At 43.2% G+C, this 15,767-nt stretch overlaps 1 protein-coding gene across 1 annotated transcript in view; it reads right to left on the bottom strand.

The window, feature by feature from the left end:
• A2ML1 (alpha-2-macroglobulin like 1) overlaps positions 1 to 15,767 on the bottom strand; it is a 105,581-nt gene that overhangs the window by 55,040 nt on the left and 34,774 nt on the right. Inside the window, exons 11-14 of the mRNA XM_067464079.1 lie at positions 12,280 to 12,389; positions 8,920 to 9,084; positions 6,612 to 6,845; positions 734 to 797 (exon numbers count right to left, since the gene is read on the bottom strand). Coding sequence (XP_067320180.1) covers positions 734 to 797; positions 6,612 to 6,845; positions 8,920 to 9,084; positions 12,280 to 12,389 — 573 coding nt within the window. The remainder of the gene's footprint in view (positions 1 to 733; positions 798 to 6,611; positions 6,846 to 8,919; positions 9,085 to 12,279; positions 12,390 to 15,767) is intronic.

The raw sequence follows: 15,767 nt of genomic DNA, 5'->3' as shown, positions 1-15,767 counted from the left end.
TGAGGTTGAGGGTGATTGATTTTGTCATTTGGGAATGCTGGAGTTGCTGGGATTTATAGTTCACCTAAAATCAAAGAGCCTTCTGAACTCCACCAATGATGGAATTGATTCACACCGAATTCCCATGACCAAGAGAAAATACTGGGAAGGTCTGGTGGACATTGACCTTGAGTTTTTTGGAGTTGTAGTTCATCTACTTCCAGAGAACACTGTGGACTCAAGCAATGATGGATCTGGATCAAACTTGGCACAAATACTCAATATGCCGAAATGTGAACACTGGTAGAGTTTGGAGAAAATAGACCTTGCCATTTGGGAGTTGTAATTGTTGGATTTATAGTTCACCCACAATGAAATAGCATTCTGAACCCCACCAATAGAATTAGACCAAACTTTCCACACTGAACCCTCGATCAACAGAAAATACTATGTTTTCTTATGGTCTTTGGCGACCTCTGTAACACCCCCTCGCGACGCCCACAGGGGTCCCGACCCCCAGGTTGCGAAACGCTGCACTATAGCTACCAGAATAGACCTAGCAGCAGCTGTACCCTACAAACTATATTAGTTCTAACCCTTTGATAACCTTTATTAATTTGATAGTTTTATATAACTTGTATCTTTTATATGCTGTCTACTTTGTCCATTCCTTCTAGATGAAGTGTATAAACAGTATCAGCTAGGTCATGGAGAGGTGACTACTTTCAAGTTACATTTTGATACATCTACTTACTCTCATCTTTGCCAACCTGCACTTGCTTCTGTCCAGCAGAGACAATCCTGCCTCTTGATACAACCTGCAGGGAGATACAGGACAAAGGGGAACATACACACATGAACATCAGCATTGTCAGACAAAATAATGTGTAAGAATAACCTATAAATGTAGCACTATTTTGGGAGAGAGAAAGCTTAGAATCAGGGGGTTTGCAAAAGATCTCATGTCCACATCTACCACCTGAGCTATCTTGAGCTTTTATGGACACCAAGTTCACATGTTTTGACTGGCAGGGATGATGACTTCACTGACTACCTCCCTCTGTTTTCCTTTTTTCCTCTGCACATGGCTTCAACCATCTACTTTTGCCCTGGATGGCATGACATTATGCCCGTCATCTTTGGTAAAGAGTCTGGGAGTCCTTTTAGACCCTATGCTGACGATGGAGGCCCAGGCCTCCGTTGTGAGCAGAGCCGCATTTTTGCATCTGCGTCAGGCTAGGCGACTGGCTCCCTATCTGCCCAAGGACGACCTAGCCACAGTGATCCAGGATATGGTCATCTCAAGATTGGACTACTGTAACGCCCTCTACATAGGCCTGCCTTTATCGGTGATCCGGAAACTTAAACTAGTGCAAAATGCTGCTGCCCGGCTTCTCGCAGGGGTCCCAGCGAGGTGTCATATCACTCCAATCCTGCAGCAACTGCACTGGTTGCCAATTGAGTATCAGATTACTTTCAAAGTGCTGATTCTTACCTTCAAGGCCTTATATGGCTTGGGGGGGGGGGACCGCCTCATCCCTTACAAACCCCAGAGATCACTCCGTTCAGACGACCAGAATTTACTTGAAGTTCCCAATTGTAGGACCTTTCACCTGATGTCTACTAGGCGTAGAGCATTTACGGTGGTGGCTCCTTACCTGTGGAATGCCTTGCCAGCAGGGACATGAGCTCTCCGAGATTTATTATCCTTTCGTAGAGCTTGTAAAACTTATTTATTTAGGATGGCATTTAAACCTTGCTGATCGAATTTTTCCTTGATTTTAATGTTATGTATTACATGTGTATATTGTGAACCGCTCCGAGCCTTTGTGGAGTGGCGGTATATAAAACTGATTAAAAAAAAAAAGAGCAAACCTTGATTTTGCCATTTTATTCTGCTTCCATGGCTTTTGGTTTCCGTATACGATTCTGAAATCAAACCCCAGCAGATACGAAGGACCCACTGAACTCACACTGCAATCATGTGCTCTCCCACACATTTCTGTATTAATGCTCATTAATTCCTTTTGAACTGGAAAGCCTCATCCTGGAAATAGTGCATCATGACTAACTGATCACCAGCAACCCCAAGATCCTTTTTACAAGTACTGCTGCTACGCCAAGTCTCTTCCATTCCATAAATGTGGATTTGGTGTTTGTCAGCTAAAAGCAGAATTTTTCATTTGCCTCTGTTATATTTCATTCTATTAGTTTCAGTCCGATATTGTGCCACAGTTTCAGTCCACTGCACTACCGGAGCCCCCGGTGGCGCAGTGGGTTAAACCCCTGTGCCGGCAAGACTGAAGACCGACAGGTCGCAGGTTCGAATCCGGGGAGAGGCGGATGAGCTCCCTCTATCAGTTCCAGCTCCTCATGTGAGGACATGAGAGAAGCCTCCCACAAGGATGATAAAAACATCAATTCATCCAGGCGTCCCCTGGGCAACGTCCTTGCAGACGGCCAATTCTCTCACACCAGAAGTGATTTGCAGTTTCTCAAGTTACTTCTGACACGACCAAAAAAAAAAACCAGGTTCAATTCCGGGGAATGGCATGAGCTTCTGCTGTCAGCCCTAGCTTCTGCCAATCTAGCAGTTTGAAAACATGCAAATGTGAGTAGATCAATAGGCCTCTGGTGGGAAGGTAACAGTGCTCCATGCAGTCATGCCAGCCACATGACCTTGGAGGAGTCTATGGACAACGCCAGCTCTTCGGCTTAGAAATGGAGAAGAGCACCACACCCCAGAGTCGGACATGACTTGACTTAATGTCAGGGGACAACCTTTACCTTTTTGCAAGGCCCTTTTGAATTCTTTCCCGATTTTCTCATGTGTTACCTAGCTCTTATGGTTTTTTTTATTATCATACACAGACTTGACAGGAATTCCCTCTAAGCCACTGACAAAAATATTGAAGAGTATCAGTCCCAGGACAGAACCTTAAGGCACTCCATCTGAGACTCCCCATCAGTCAGAAGCACAGCTATCAATGAGGAGTCTTAAATATGATATTCCTCCAATGATGGATCCAACTGATAGTGTTCCCCTCTATTCTACACTTTACTAATTCAAATATCATGGGTGATATTCACATATGCTGTGTTGAAATCCAGATCAATGACAGCTATAGCATCCCTCTCTGCAGCATTCCCACATACTATTTGATAATCCTTTGATAATGCATTGTTGAGCCAACAATGTGATGCAGCGGCAAAAAAAGCCAATGGGATTTTGGCCTGCATCAATAGGAGTATAGTGTCTAGATCCAGGGAAGTCATGCTATCCCTCTATTCTGCCTTGGTTAGACCACACCTGGAATATTGTGTCCAATTCTGGGCACCACAATTGATGTTGACAAGCTGGAAAGTGTCCAGAGGAGGGAGATTAAAATGATCAAGGGTCTGGAGAGCAAGCCCTATGAGGAGCGACTTAAAGAGCTGGACATGTTTAGCCTGAAGAAGAGAAGGCTGAAAGGAGACATGATAGCCCTGTATAAATACATGAGAGGAAGTCATAGTGAGGAGGGAGCAAGCTTGTTTTCTGCTGCCCTGGAAACTAAGAGGTGGAACAATGGCTTCAAACTACAAGAAAAGAGATTCCACCTGAACATTACGAAGAACTTCCTGACTGTGAGAGCTGTTCAACAACTGTCTGCCCTGGAATGTGGTGGAGGCTCCTTGATGGTCTTTTACTCTTTAGCAATTCTCTTTAGCATGTCTGACCATCACTTTTTCGCCTATGTCCTGCATTATTTTTAATTTTAATTACATTTAGCCTACCCATAGTTTTTAAAGTGTGTTGTCCTATTGTTAATACTTATGTTATTGTTTTATTGTCTTGGTTGTTTTTAAATTGCTTGTATTGTTGTTATTGCTTGTATTGTTGTATTCTGGGCTCAGCCTCATGTAAGCCACACCGAGTCAACTGGGGAGATGGTGGGGGGGGGGGTATAAATAAAGTGTTATTATTATGTATTGTCGAAGGCTTTCATGGCCGGAATCACTGGGTTGTTGTAGGTTTTTCCGGGCTATATGGCCATGTTCTGGAGGCAATGTTTCTCCTGACATTTCACCTGCATCTATGGCAAGCATCCTCAGAGGTAGTGAGGTTTGTTGGAAGTAAGAAAAATGGGTTTATATATCTGTTGAATGACCAGGGTGAGACAAAGGACTTTTGTCTGCTGGGGCTAGGTGTGAATGTTTCAGCTGATCACCTTGATTAGCATTCAATGGCTTGGACGTGCCTGGGGGGAATCTTTTGTTGAGAGTGGTTTTATGTGCCTGTTTGTTTCCCCTCTGTTGTTTTGCTGTTGTAATTTTTGAGTTTTTTAATATTGGTAGCCAGATTTTGTACTGGTAGCCAGAAGAAACTATGAAAATAAACAAAATCTGGTTACCAGTATTAAAAAACATTCACATCTAGCCCCAGCAGACAAAAGTCCTTTGTCTCACCCTGGTCATTCCACAGATATATAAACCCATTTTTCCTACTTCCAACAGACCTCACTACCTCTGAGGATGCTTGCCATAGATGCAGGCGAAATGTCAGGAGAAAAATTGCCTCCAGAACATGGCCATATAGCCCGGAAAAACCTACAACAACCCTGTTGTTGTTGTTATTATTACTTCTTTGGAAGCTTTTAAACAGAGGCTGGATGGCCATCTGTCAGGGGGTGCTTTGAATGCAATTTTCCTGCTTCTTGGCAGAGGGTTGGACTGGATGGCCCATGAGGTCTCTTCTAACTCTTTGATTCTATAATTCTAATGGTTTTCAAGATATTTAAGTCAGTATCTCTGGCCTGTAGTTCCACGGATATTCTTTTTCTGGCAGTTAAACGTGCAAAGACACACAGAGCATATTTACTAAAGAGTATATTCCCAGATCAAGGAGGAATTATTTAGGAATTCTTTAGGATTTATTTAGGGATAATGGATATTTGATCTAGTCCACTTGTTTCTAGCTAGAACAGTGGTTCTCAACCTTCCTAACCTCCCTTTAATATAGTTCCTCATGTTGTGGTGACCCCAACCATAAAATTATTTTCATTGCTACTTCATAACTGTAATTTTGCTACTGTTATGAATTATAATGTCAGTATCTAATATGTAGGCTGTATTTTCATTCACTGGACCAAATTTGGCACAGATACCTGATATGCCCACATTTAAATACTAGTGGGGTGGAGGGGGGGGGGGGTATTGATTTTGTTATTTGGGAGTTGTAGTTGCTGGGATTTATAGTTGAGTGACAATCAAAAAGCATTCTGAACTTCACCAACGATGGAACTGAACCAAACTTGGCACACAGAACTCCCATGACCAACAGAAAATACTGGAAGGGTCTGGTGGGCATTGACCTTGGGTTTTGCAATTGTAGTTCATAGAATCATAGAATCATAGAATCAAAGAGTTGGAAGAGACCTCATGGGCCATCCAGTCCAACCCCCTGCCAAGAAGCAGGAATATTGCATTCAAATCACCCCTGACAAATGGCCATCCAGCCTCTGCTTAAAAGCTTCCAAAGAAGGAGCCTCCACCACACTCTGGGGCAGAGAGTTCCACTGCTGAACGGCTCTCACAGTCAGGAAGTTCTTCCTAATGTTCAGATGGAATCTCCTCTCTTGTAGTTTGAAGCCATTGTTCCGCGTCCTAGTCTCCAAGGAAGCAGAAAACAAGCTTGCTCCCTCCTCCCTGTGGCTTCCTCTCACATATTTATACATGGCTATCATATCTCCTCTCAGCCTTCTCTTCTTCATGCTAAACATGCCCAGTTCCCTAAGCCGCTCCTCATAGGGCTTGTTCTCCAGACCCTTGATCATTTTAGTCGCCCTCCTCTGGACACATTCCAGCTTGACAATATCTCTCACCTACACCCTGAGGTCACTGTGGGCTGAAACAATGATGGATCTGGACCAAACTTTGCATATATATGCAATATGCCAAAATGTAAACACTGGTGGGAAAAATAGACCGTGACATTTGGAAGTTGTAGTTTCTGGGATTTATAGTTCACCTGCAATCAAAGAGCATTCTGAACCCCACCAACAATAGAACTGGGTCAAACTTCCCACACAGAATTCCCATGACCAACAGAAAATACTGCGTTTCTGGTGGTCTTTGACGACCCCTCTGACACCCCCTCGTGACCCCCCCCCCCCGGAGTCCCGACCCCCAGGTTGAGAAACGCTGAGCTAGAAGGTGGGTGCAGATTGGAGGGTAAACCCCAGCACCACAATGACTAAGAGAGAAGGAAGATGTGAAGTAAACATACAGACCCCAACTCCTGGCAAGTTGTAGCAATGAATCAATTAATGCTTCAAAATTATATCAAGATCCTGCTCCTGTTACCTAGCTTGAGATTTGCAGTGGCTCCTATTTCTTGACCAAAAACAAACCCTGTAACTGCAGAATGTGTATCATTGTCCCTACCTGGAGACAACCCATGTGTTTGATGGTCTTTTTCTCTTTAGCATCTTTCCTTAGATTCTTTCATAGTAGCCCTCATTTAGTTCTTCTCCCTTTCTTGCATTTTTCTTATTCTTCCTTTTATTTTCTTTCCCCTTTCCCTTTTTGCTCTATAGCCAGTCAATCATGTGTTTTTCCTACAAAGCAAACCTGGGGTGTTAGATACTCACCAAGTAATAGAAATCAACATGGTCAGCCTCTGGATCCAGCTCTTTCCGATCAAGGATGTAATCCACCAGCACTTCCTGGTCCTTCCCACAGGGCAGCTCTCCTTCTACCTGGCGGATCTCAAGAAAGCTGTTACTTTCTGAGTAGAAAGGCTTCACCCACTTGAAAGCTTCATTATATGTTGTCAGAATGTCAGATATGTCATACTGGGTCACATTATGAATAGATGCTCTGCCCTGGAAAACAAAAAGATGTGAAGAGATCAGAAACAACCGATGGGCAGGCATGTAGCCGAGGGGGGGGGGGGGGCTTGAGGGGCTTCAGCCCCCCCCCCCCCTGAAATTCTCATGGTGGTTCGCGAAAAGGCCTTACTGGTGCATTATTTAAACTGTTATGTTTATTCATATCATGATCTGATCACCATACTCAATATATCCCATATGCATGGGGGTATTGGGGTAACAATACTAAAAAGGTTTGCTAGGGTAGACCCTCTTTCACTCAGACTCAGCCCCCCCCCCCCCGAACCCTCCCTGAAAAAAACTCAGCCCCCCCCCCCCCCCCCCGAATCAAAATCTTGGCTATGGGCCTGCCGATGGGTTTTATTTATTCATTTATTTAGGCATTTTATATCCCGTCCTTTCTCAACCTCCGCAGAGGGACTCAGGACGGCTAACAAAGTGGCACCCCATGATGCCCACATCAAAACATAAATATACAATTAACAACAATATAATAATAACAACAATATAAATAAGTATAAACAGTATAAAACCATGTAAACAATATAAAAACAGACAACAAATAGTCAGTGGTCACCGATTTAAATCATCATCCAGGGCAGTCCACCAGTTCTAAATAAGTCAACACGTCAGCCTATTCTCCAAAGGCCTGATCCCATAGCCATTTTACTTGTTTCCGGAAGGTCAAGAGGGATGCAGCAGATCTAATCTCATTTGGAAGGAGTTCCATAACCGGGGGGACACCACAGAAAAGGCCCTGTCCCTTGTCCCCGCCAGACGCGATTGTGACAATGGGGGGGACAATGAGCAGGGTCTCCTCAGATGATCTTAGGGCCCTAGGTGTTTAAGGTGTTTGTTTTCTAGCAGGTGAAAAAAACATAGAAAATTCAAAGGAAGTTCTCTGCTAATGTGAGAACTTTTAAGTTAAGACAGCGAAGTTTATTTATTAGGGCTGGGTAACAACGGAAAAATTTGTTTCTAAACTCATTTCATTTTTAGGGGGTCCATTGCATTTCATTTTTTAAAAGAATTCCGAATTTTTCTTTAAAAAAAATCGTTATTTACAAAATTTCGTAAATTTCAAATTGATTCGTTAATGGCGGACGCGATTGCGCAATACGCTAAAAATACCTCCAAATGGGACAGGGGGAACTTCTGAAGCTTCCCTCTCCCTCTGTTGTTGACTGTTGGTGTGATAATTTATTTTTTTATCACTGATAAAACAAACAACAACTATAAAACTTGCACCAGACATACGGAAATAATAACGAAACAATTTCGAAACGATTTCGAAACGATTTCGAACCAATTACGAAACAATTACGAAATAAATTGAAAAATTCGTTTTGATTTTTAGTTGCTCCTGCATGGCTCAATATCGGATCGTAAGCTAATTTAAATACGAATCAATAACGAATTACGAAATTAACGAACGAAACCGCCCAGCCCTATTATTTATTTATTTATCAATAGGAGCATAGTGCCTAGATCTAGGGAAGTAATGCTACCCCTCTATTCTGCTTTGGTTAGACCACACCTGGAATATTGTGTCCAATTCTGGGCACCACAATTCAAGAGAAATATTGACAAGCTGGAATGTGTCCAGAGGAGGGCGACTAAAATGATCAAGGGTCTGGAGAACAAGCCCTATGAGGAGCGGCTTAAGGAGCTGGGCATGTTTAGCCTGAAGAAGAGAAGGCTGAGAGGAGATATGATAGCCATGTATAAATATGCGAGAGGAAGCCACAGGGAGGAGGGAGCAAGCTTGTTTTCTGCTTCCCTGGAGAGTAGGACACCAAACAATGGCTTCAAACTACAAGAAAGGAGATTCCATCTGAACATGAGGAAGAACTTCCTGACTGTGAGAGCTGTTCAGCAGTGGAACTCTCTGCCCCGGAGTGTGGTGGAGGCTCCTTCTTTGGAAGCTTTTAAACAGAGGCTGGATGGTTTAGAAATGGAGATGAGTACCATCCCCAAGAGTTGGTCTCAACTAGATTTAATGTCAAGGGGAAACCTTTACCATTACAGCTTGTTATGATATCTCCTTGCCAACTGGTGCAAGACTTACCCGCAATGCGACTGGAAAATCTTTCCATTCGGTTGTGTCTAAGGAGAAATGAACTTCTCCATTGTCATCTGTGATGTATACATAGTGTCTGTCCACATCATTGACATCAGTAGTAAGATAAACAGTCTCATTCTTGAAGGGGTACCCATTGGTGGTAAATTTCATCTATAGGAATAAAATCAGAATCAATACATTCCATTAACACCTTGAGAGTTGTTGTTCATTCGTTCAGTCGTCTCCAACTCTTCGTGACCTCATGGACCAGCCCACGCCAGAGCTCCCTGTTGGCCGTCACCACCCCCAGCTCCTTCAAGGTCAGTCCAGTCACTTCAAGGATGCCATCCATCCATCCATCTTGCCCTTGGTCGGCCCCTCTTCCTTTTACCTTCCACTTTCCCCAGCATAATTGTCTTCTCTAGGCTTGAGAGTTAATATGTATGAGAATGGTGAAAAGTCCTGCTGGGGTGTATAACAGCTGCATTAAAAGCGACTACTTTTAGGAAACACTGTTTTCATTTCTGCGCTTCATATTTCATAGCTTATTTTTCAGGATTACCACTTGGTCAATGTATTCATTCTACATCAGTGTTTCTCAATCTGTGAGTCAAGACCCCTGGGAGGGGGGGGGGTCGCGAGGGAGTGTCAGGGGGTCACCAAAGAACATCAGAAAACACAATATTTTCTGTTGGTCATGGGGGTTCTGTGTGGGAAGTTTGGCCAAATTCTTTCATTATTGGGGTTCAGAATGCTCTGTAGGTGAACTATAAATCCCAACAACTACAACTCTCAAATGTCTATTTTCCCCAAACTCCACCAGTGTTCACATTGTGGCATATTGAGTATTTGTGCCAAGTTTGGTCCAGATTCATCATTGTTTGAGTCCACAGTGCTCTCTGGATGTAAGTGAACTACAACTCACAAACTAAAGGTCAATGCCCACCAAACCCTTCCAGTATTTTCTGTTGGTCATGAGAATTCTGTGTGCCAAGATTGGTTCAATTCCATCATTGGTGGAGTTCAGAATGCTCTTTGATTGTAGGTGAACTATAAATCCCAGCAACTAAAACTCCCAAATACAAAATCAATTCCCTTTCAATCCCACCAGTATTCAAATTTGGGCATATCGGGTACTTGCGCCAAATTTGGTCCAGTGAATGAAAACACACCCTGCATGTCAGATATTTACATTATGATTCATAACAGTAGCATAATTACAGTTATGAAGTAGCAACGAAAATAATGTTATGGTTGGGGGTCACCACAACATGAGGAACTGTATTAAGGGGTCGCGCCATTAGGAAGGTTGAGAAACACTGTCCTACATACTGAGCAACAAGTGATTGTTATATATTCAATGAAATCTATGAGATACACCCCACATTCCTTTGCCTGGAAAAAAGAATGAACTTGATTTGTAAAATCTCTCCAATTATGAGATTGAAAAATAACAGCACAGATAAAATGCACATTTACTTTTGGCTTTTATACGTTGAAAAATGCTTCAAAGTGAACCTTCCTGGATACCTCTCCCAGTCAAACACTTCTTACTATCCTAACACGAAACAGAACCTTAAGTAGGAGTGTGGTGGAAACTCCTTCCTTGGAAACTTTTAAACAGAAGCTGGATGACCATCTGTCAGGGATACTTTGATTATGCTTTTCCTGCATGGCAGGGGGTTGGACTGGATGGCCCATGTGGTCTCTTCCAACTCTATGATTCTATGATTCTAGTGCCTTTAATGCAGGAACATAAAAACTAATGTATAAATAAGCTTTTAAGCAGAGGCTGGATGGCCATCTGTCAAGGGTGATTTGAATGCAATATTCCTGCTTCTTGGCAGGGGGTTGGACTGGATGGCCCATGAGGTCTCTTCCAACTCTTTGATTCTATGATTCTATGTGAGAGGAAGCCACAGGGAGGAGGGAGCAAGTTTGTTTTCTGCTTCTCTGGAGACTAGGAAGCAGAAATGATCAAGGGTCTGGAGAACAAGCCCTATGAGGAGCGGCTTAAGGAGCTGGGCATGTTTAGCCTGAAGAAGAGAAGACTGAGAGGAGATATGATAGTCATGTATAAATATGTGAGAGGAAGTCACAGGGAGGAGGGAGCAAGCTTGTTTTCTGTTTCCTTGGAGACTAGGACGCAATGGAACAATGGCTTCAAACTACAAGAGAGGAGATTCCACCTGAACATGAGGAAAAACTTCCTGACTGTGAGAGCCGTTCAGCAGTGGAACTCTCTGCCCCGGAGTGTGGTGTAGGCTCCTTCTTTGGCAGTTTTTAAACAGAGGCTGGATGGCCATCTGTCGGGGGTGATTTGAATGCAATATTCCTGCTTCTTGGCAGGGGGTTGGACTGGATGGCCCATGAGGTCTCTTCCAACTCTTTGATTCTATGATTCGAATGCCCTGACTCCTTAAAGGCCAAGCTTATAAGTAGTGTGGTAACAATTCTGCACATTTACTTTTGGCTTTTATACGTTGAAAAATGCTTCAAAGTGAGCCTTCCTGGATACCTCTCCCAGTCAAACACTTCTTACTATCCTAACACGAAACAGAACCTTAAGTAGGAGTGTGGTGGAAGCTCCTTCCTTGGAAACTTTTAAACAGAGGCTGGATGACCATCTGTCAGGGATACTTTGATTATGCTTTTCCTGCATGGCAGGGGGTAGTCTAGATGGCCCATGTGGTCTCTTCCAACTCTATAATTCTATGATTCTAGTGCCTTAAACACAGAAACATAAAAACTAATGTATAAATATGTGAGAGGAAGCCACAGGGAGGAGGGAGCAAGTTTGTTTTCTGCTTCCCTGGAGACTAGGAAGCAGAAATGATCAAGGGTCTGGAGAACAAGCCCTATGAGGAGCGGCTTAAGGAGCTGGGCATGTTTAGCCTGAAGAAGAGAAGACTGAGAGGAGATATGATAGCCATGTATAAATATGTGAGAGGAAGTCACAGGGAGGAGGGAGCAAGCTTGTTTTCTGCTTCCTTGGAGACTAGGACGCAATGGAACAATGGCTTCAAACTACAAGAGAGGAGATTCCACCTGAACATGAGGAAAAACTTCCTGACTGTGAGAGCCGTTCAGCAGTGGAACTCTCTGCCCCGGAGTGTGGTGTAGGCTCCTTCTTTGGCAGTTTTTAAACAGAGGCTGGATGGCCATCTGTCGGGGGTGATTTGAATGCAATATTCCTGCTTCTTGGCAGGGGGTTGGACTGGATGGCCCATGAGGTCTCTTCCAACTCTTTGATTCTATGATTCTAATGCCCTGACTCCTTCCTTGAAGGCAAAGCTTATAAGTAGTGTGGTAACAATTCTGCACTCCATTAGATAGAGAGACGGTGTGAAGTGGTTAGGATCTGACCTTTCCTTTGTATGGAAATCCATGTTTGTAGTGTGGATTGAGATCAACAAACTCTACTTCAATTGTTCTGGTGACAATATTCATAAATCCCCTTCCTGAGAGTGTCACTCCTGTAGAAAAAGAGGGTTGTTGTGGTGTCAGTGAAATTCTGATTCAGCCCAATGCAGAAAAAGATCACTATAAAACATGACATACAAGGTTCATTCATCTTTCAAGAATCTTCCTAAGCAAGCTCTAGAAAATCGACAAAATATATCCATAGCTAAATATACCATTGATCCTAGGCTAAATGAATATATCCGTGTGCCATCTTCCACTATCAACCAAGCAACTCAAAGGACACTCAAATCAAAGGCCAGGCATTTGACTTCTTTGTGGGAGCCTGAATATAGTACACAAACCTACTGTGTATATTATAGCTTAAGGTAAAGGTAGTCCCCTGACATTAAGTCCAGTCATGTCTGACTCTGGGGTGTGGTGCTCATCTCCATTTCTAAGCCAAAGAGCCAGCGTTGTCCGTAGACACCTCCAAGGTCATGTGGCCGGCACGACTGCATGGAGTGCCGTTATTATAGCTTAGAGACCCACTAACATGCTAAAAAGTGGTTGTAAAGCAAAATCACATGATAAATCCCATGGCCAAGCAGAGATTTGAACTTGGATGACCCTGTTTCAAGTTCAGAACTGCAAATGTTGCACTAAAAACGTTGCCAGAATTACAAAAACAGCACAATGTGCAAATTCTGAGCCTAGATCTGATGAAGTAGGATATGGCAACTTTACCTTATCACCAACATGCAGGGATACTGTGAGACTAGAAAGGTCAGAAGAATATCCCAAAGACCAACAAAGACATTAAGACAGAACTAGTTTCAGATCTGACAACAGCTATTGTAATGTTGAAATCAATGTCCAGCATTTTTAAAATTTTTAATCATTACATTTGGCCCGGCCTTAGTTTTAAATGCGTCGTGGTGTTATTATCTAATGTTTATTGCCTTGTTGTAGGTTTTTCTGGGCTATATGGCCATGTTCTGGAGGCAATTTTTCTCCTGACGTTTCGCCTGCATCTATGGCAAGCATCTTCAGAGGTAGTGAGGTCTGTTGGAAGTAGGAAAAATGGGTTTATATATCTGTGGAATGACCAGGGTGAGACAAAGGACTTTTGTCTGCTGGGGCTAAGTGTGAATGTTTCAGCTGATCACCTTGATTAGCATTCAATGGCTTGGAAGTGCCTGGGGGGAATCTTTTGTTGAGAGTGATTTTATGTGCCTATTTGTTTCCCCTCTGTCGTTTTGCTGTTGTAATTTTTGAGTTTTTTAATACTGGTAGCCAGATTTTGTTCATTTTCATGGTTTCCTCCTTTCTGTTGAAATTGTCCACATGCTTGTGGATTTCAATGGCTTCTCTGTGTAGTCTGACATGGTGGTTGTGAGAGGTCCAGCATTTCTGTGTTCTCAAATAAAATGCTGTGTCCAGGTTGGTTCATCAGGTGCTCTGCTATGGCTGATTTCTCTGGTTGAAGTAGTTTGCAGTTGTTTTAATGTTTATTTAGAGTTCCACTGCTGAACGGCTCTCACAGTCAGGAAGTTCTTCCTCATGTTAAGAGAGGAGATTCCAACTGAACATGAGGAAGAACTTCCTCACTGTGAGAGCCGTTCAGCACTGGAACTCTCTGCCCCGGAGTGTGGTGGAGGCTCCTTCTTTGGAAGCTTTTAAACTGAGGCTGGATGGCCATCTGTCAGGGGTGATTTGAATGCAATATTCCTGCTTCTTGGCAGGGGGTTGGACTGGATGGCCCATGAGGTCTCTTCCAACTCTTTGATTCTATGATTCTATGATTGCTTGTTTTATTAGTTTTATTTATTGTTGTATTTGTTATGGTGTTGTTTTATTGATGTGTTGGGCCTCGGCTTCTTGTAAGCCGCACCGAGTCCTTCGGGAGATGTTAGCGGGGTATAAATAAAGGATTATTATTATTATTATTATTATTATTATTATTATTATTAAGGCTACAGTAAGATTACCAATTTTGGCCATTTCATGAAAAGAGATGGCTCACTAGAATAGACAACAATACTTGATAAAGTGGAGATCAGTAGGAAAAGACTGCATTCCAGATGGATAGACTGAGGACATTACCACATGGAAGTTGCTGTTCTGCAGCATTCTCATACCTGGGATAGAGTATAGTTAGTGGTATTATGGCAACTTCTGTCACTAGGCCCGTAGCCAGGATTTCGTTTCGGGGAGGGGGGGGCTAAAAATTTTTCAGGGGGGGTTTGGGGGCAGGCCTGTAGTCAACCCCCCCCCCCAAATGTTTCAGATTTTTTTAAAAAACCTGGTTTACTCATGAATTTTAACTGGTTAACCAAATCCCCATGCTAAGTCTATGAGATGCAAAAAATTGTAAGCACTATCTCAAGCAAATATTGACAATTTATTCACACTGTCATTACTTGCAGCAATAGCCGATGTAGCGAAGCAACCAAGTTGGGTGTGTGTGTGTTGAATGCTCTCATTAAGGAGGCCAGACTTGGTGGAGGTGGTTGACAGGGGCGGAGCTGCAGACTATTGAAGGCTGATCTGCCCCCTGCTGTGCTCTTTGCTTCAGCGTGAGCTAGGAGGCAGGTTTCAACGCCCCCCCCCGGAATTTTCAACCCCCCCTCCGAAATTTTCAACCCCCCCCAAAAAATTTTCAACCCCCCCCCCCCCCAAAAATTTTCAACCCTCCCTGAAATTTTTTTCTGGCTACGGCCCTCTTTGGGGGGGCTGAGTTTCGGGGGGGGGGCTGAGTCTGAGTGAAAGAGGGTCTAGCCTAGCAAACCTTTTGTATCGTTACCCCAATACCCCTATGCATATGGGATATATTGTGTATGGTGATCAGATCATGATATGAATAAACATAACAGTTTAAATAATGCACCAGTAAGACCTTTTCGCGAACCACCATGAGAATTTGGGGGGGGGGCTGAAGCCCCTCAAGCCCCCCCCCCCCCCGCCGGCTATATGCCTGTCTGTCACAAAGCCACTGGCATGAAGCAAGAGCAATACCTTGGCCTACCTGCTGTGCTGCTTCTATTACTTTGTGCAACCACATTGCACAAAGGAAATCCCAGAAACAGGGTATAATCAGAACCCCTGGTGGCGCAATGGGTTAAACCAGGGGTCCTCAAACTTTTTAAACAGAGGGCCAGGTCACAGTCCCTCAAACTGTTGGAGGGCCGGATTATAATTTGAAAAAAACATGAATGAATTCCTATGCACACTGCACATATCTTATTTGTAGTGTAAAAACACTTAAATTGTTCTTCATTTTAATTATTGTATTGTTTTAAACAAATTTAAATTTATTAGTATTTTGATGGGAAGTGTGGACCTGCTTTTGGCTGATGCGATAGGATTATTGTTGTTGTTGTGTGCTTTCAAGTAATTTCAGACTTAGGTTGACCCTGAGCGAGGGCCGGGTAAATGACCTTGGAGGGCCG

The sequence above is a fragment of the Anolis sagrei genome, chromosome 2, assembly GCF_037176765.1.
Source record: "Anolis sagrei isolate rAnoSag1 chromosome 2, rAnoSag1.mat, whole genome shotgun sequence".
NCBI lineage: Eukaryota > Metazoa > Chordata > Lepidosauria > Squamata > Dactyloidae > Anolis > Anolis sagrei.
Note: the sequence above shows the minus strand (reverse complement) of the source record. Positions and strands in the feature narration are given on the sequence as shown.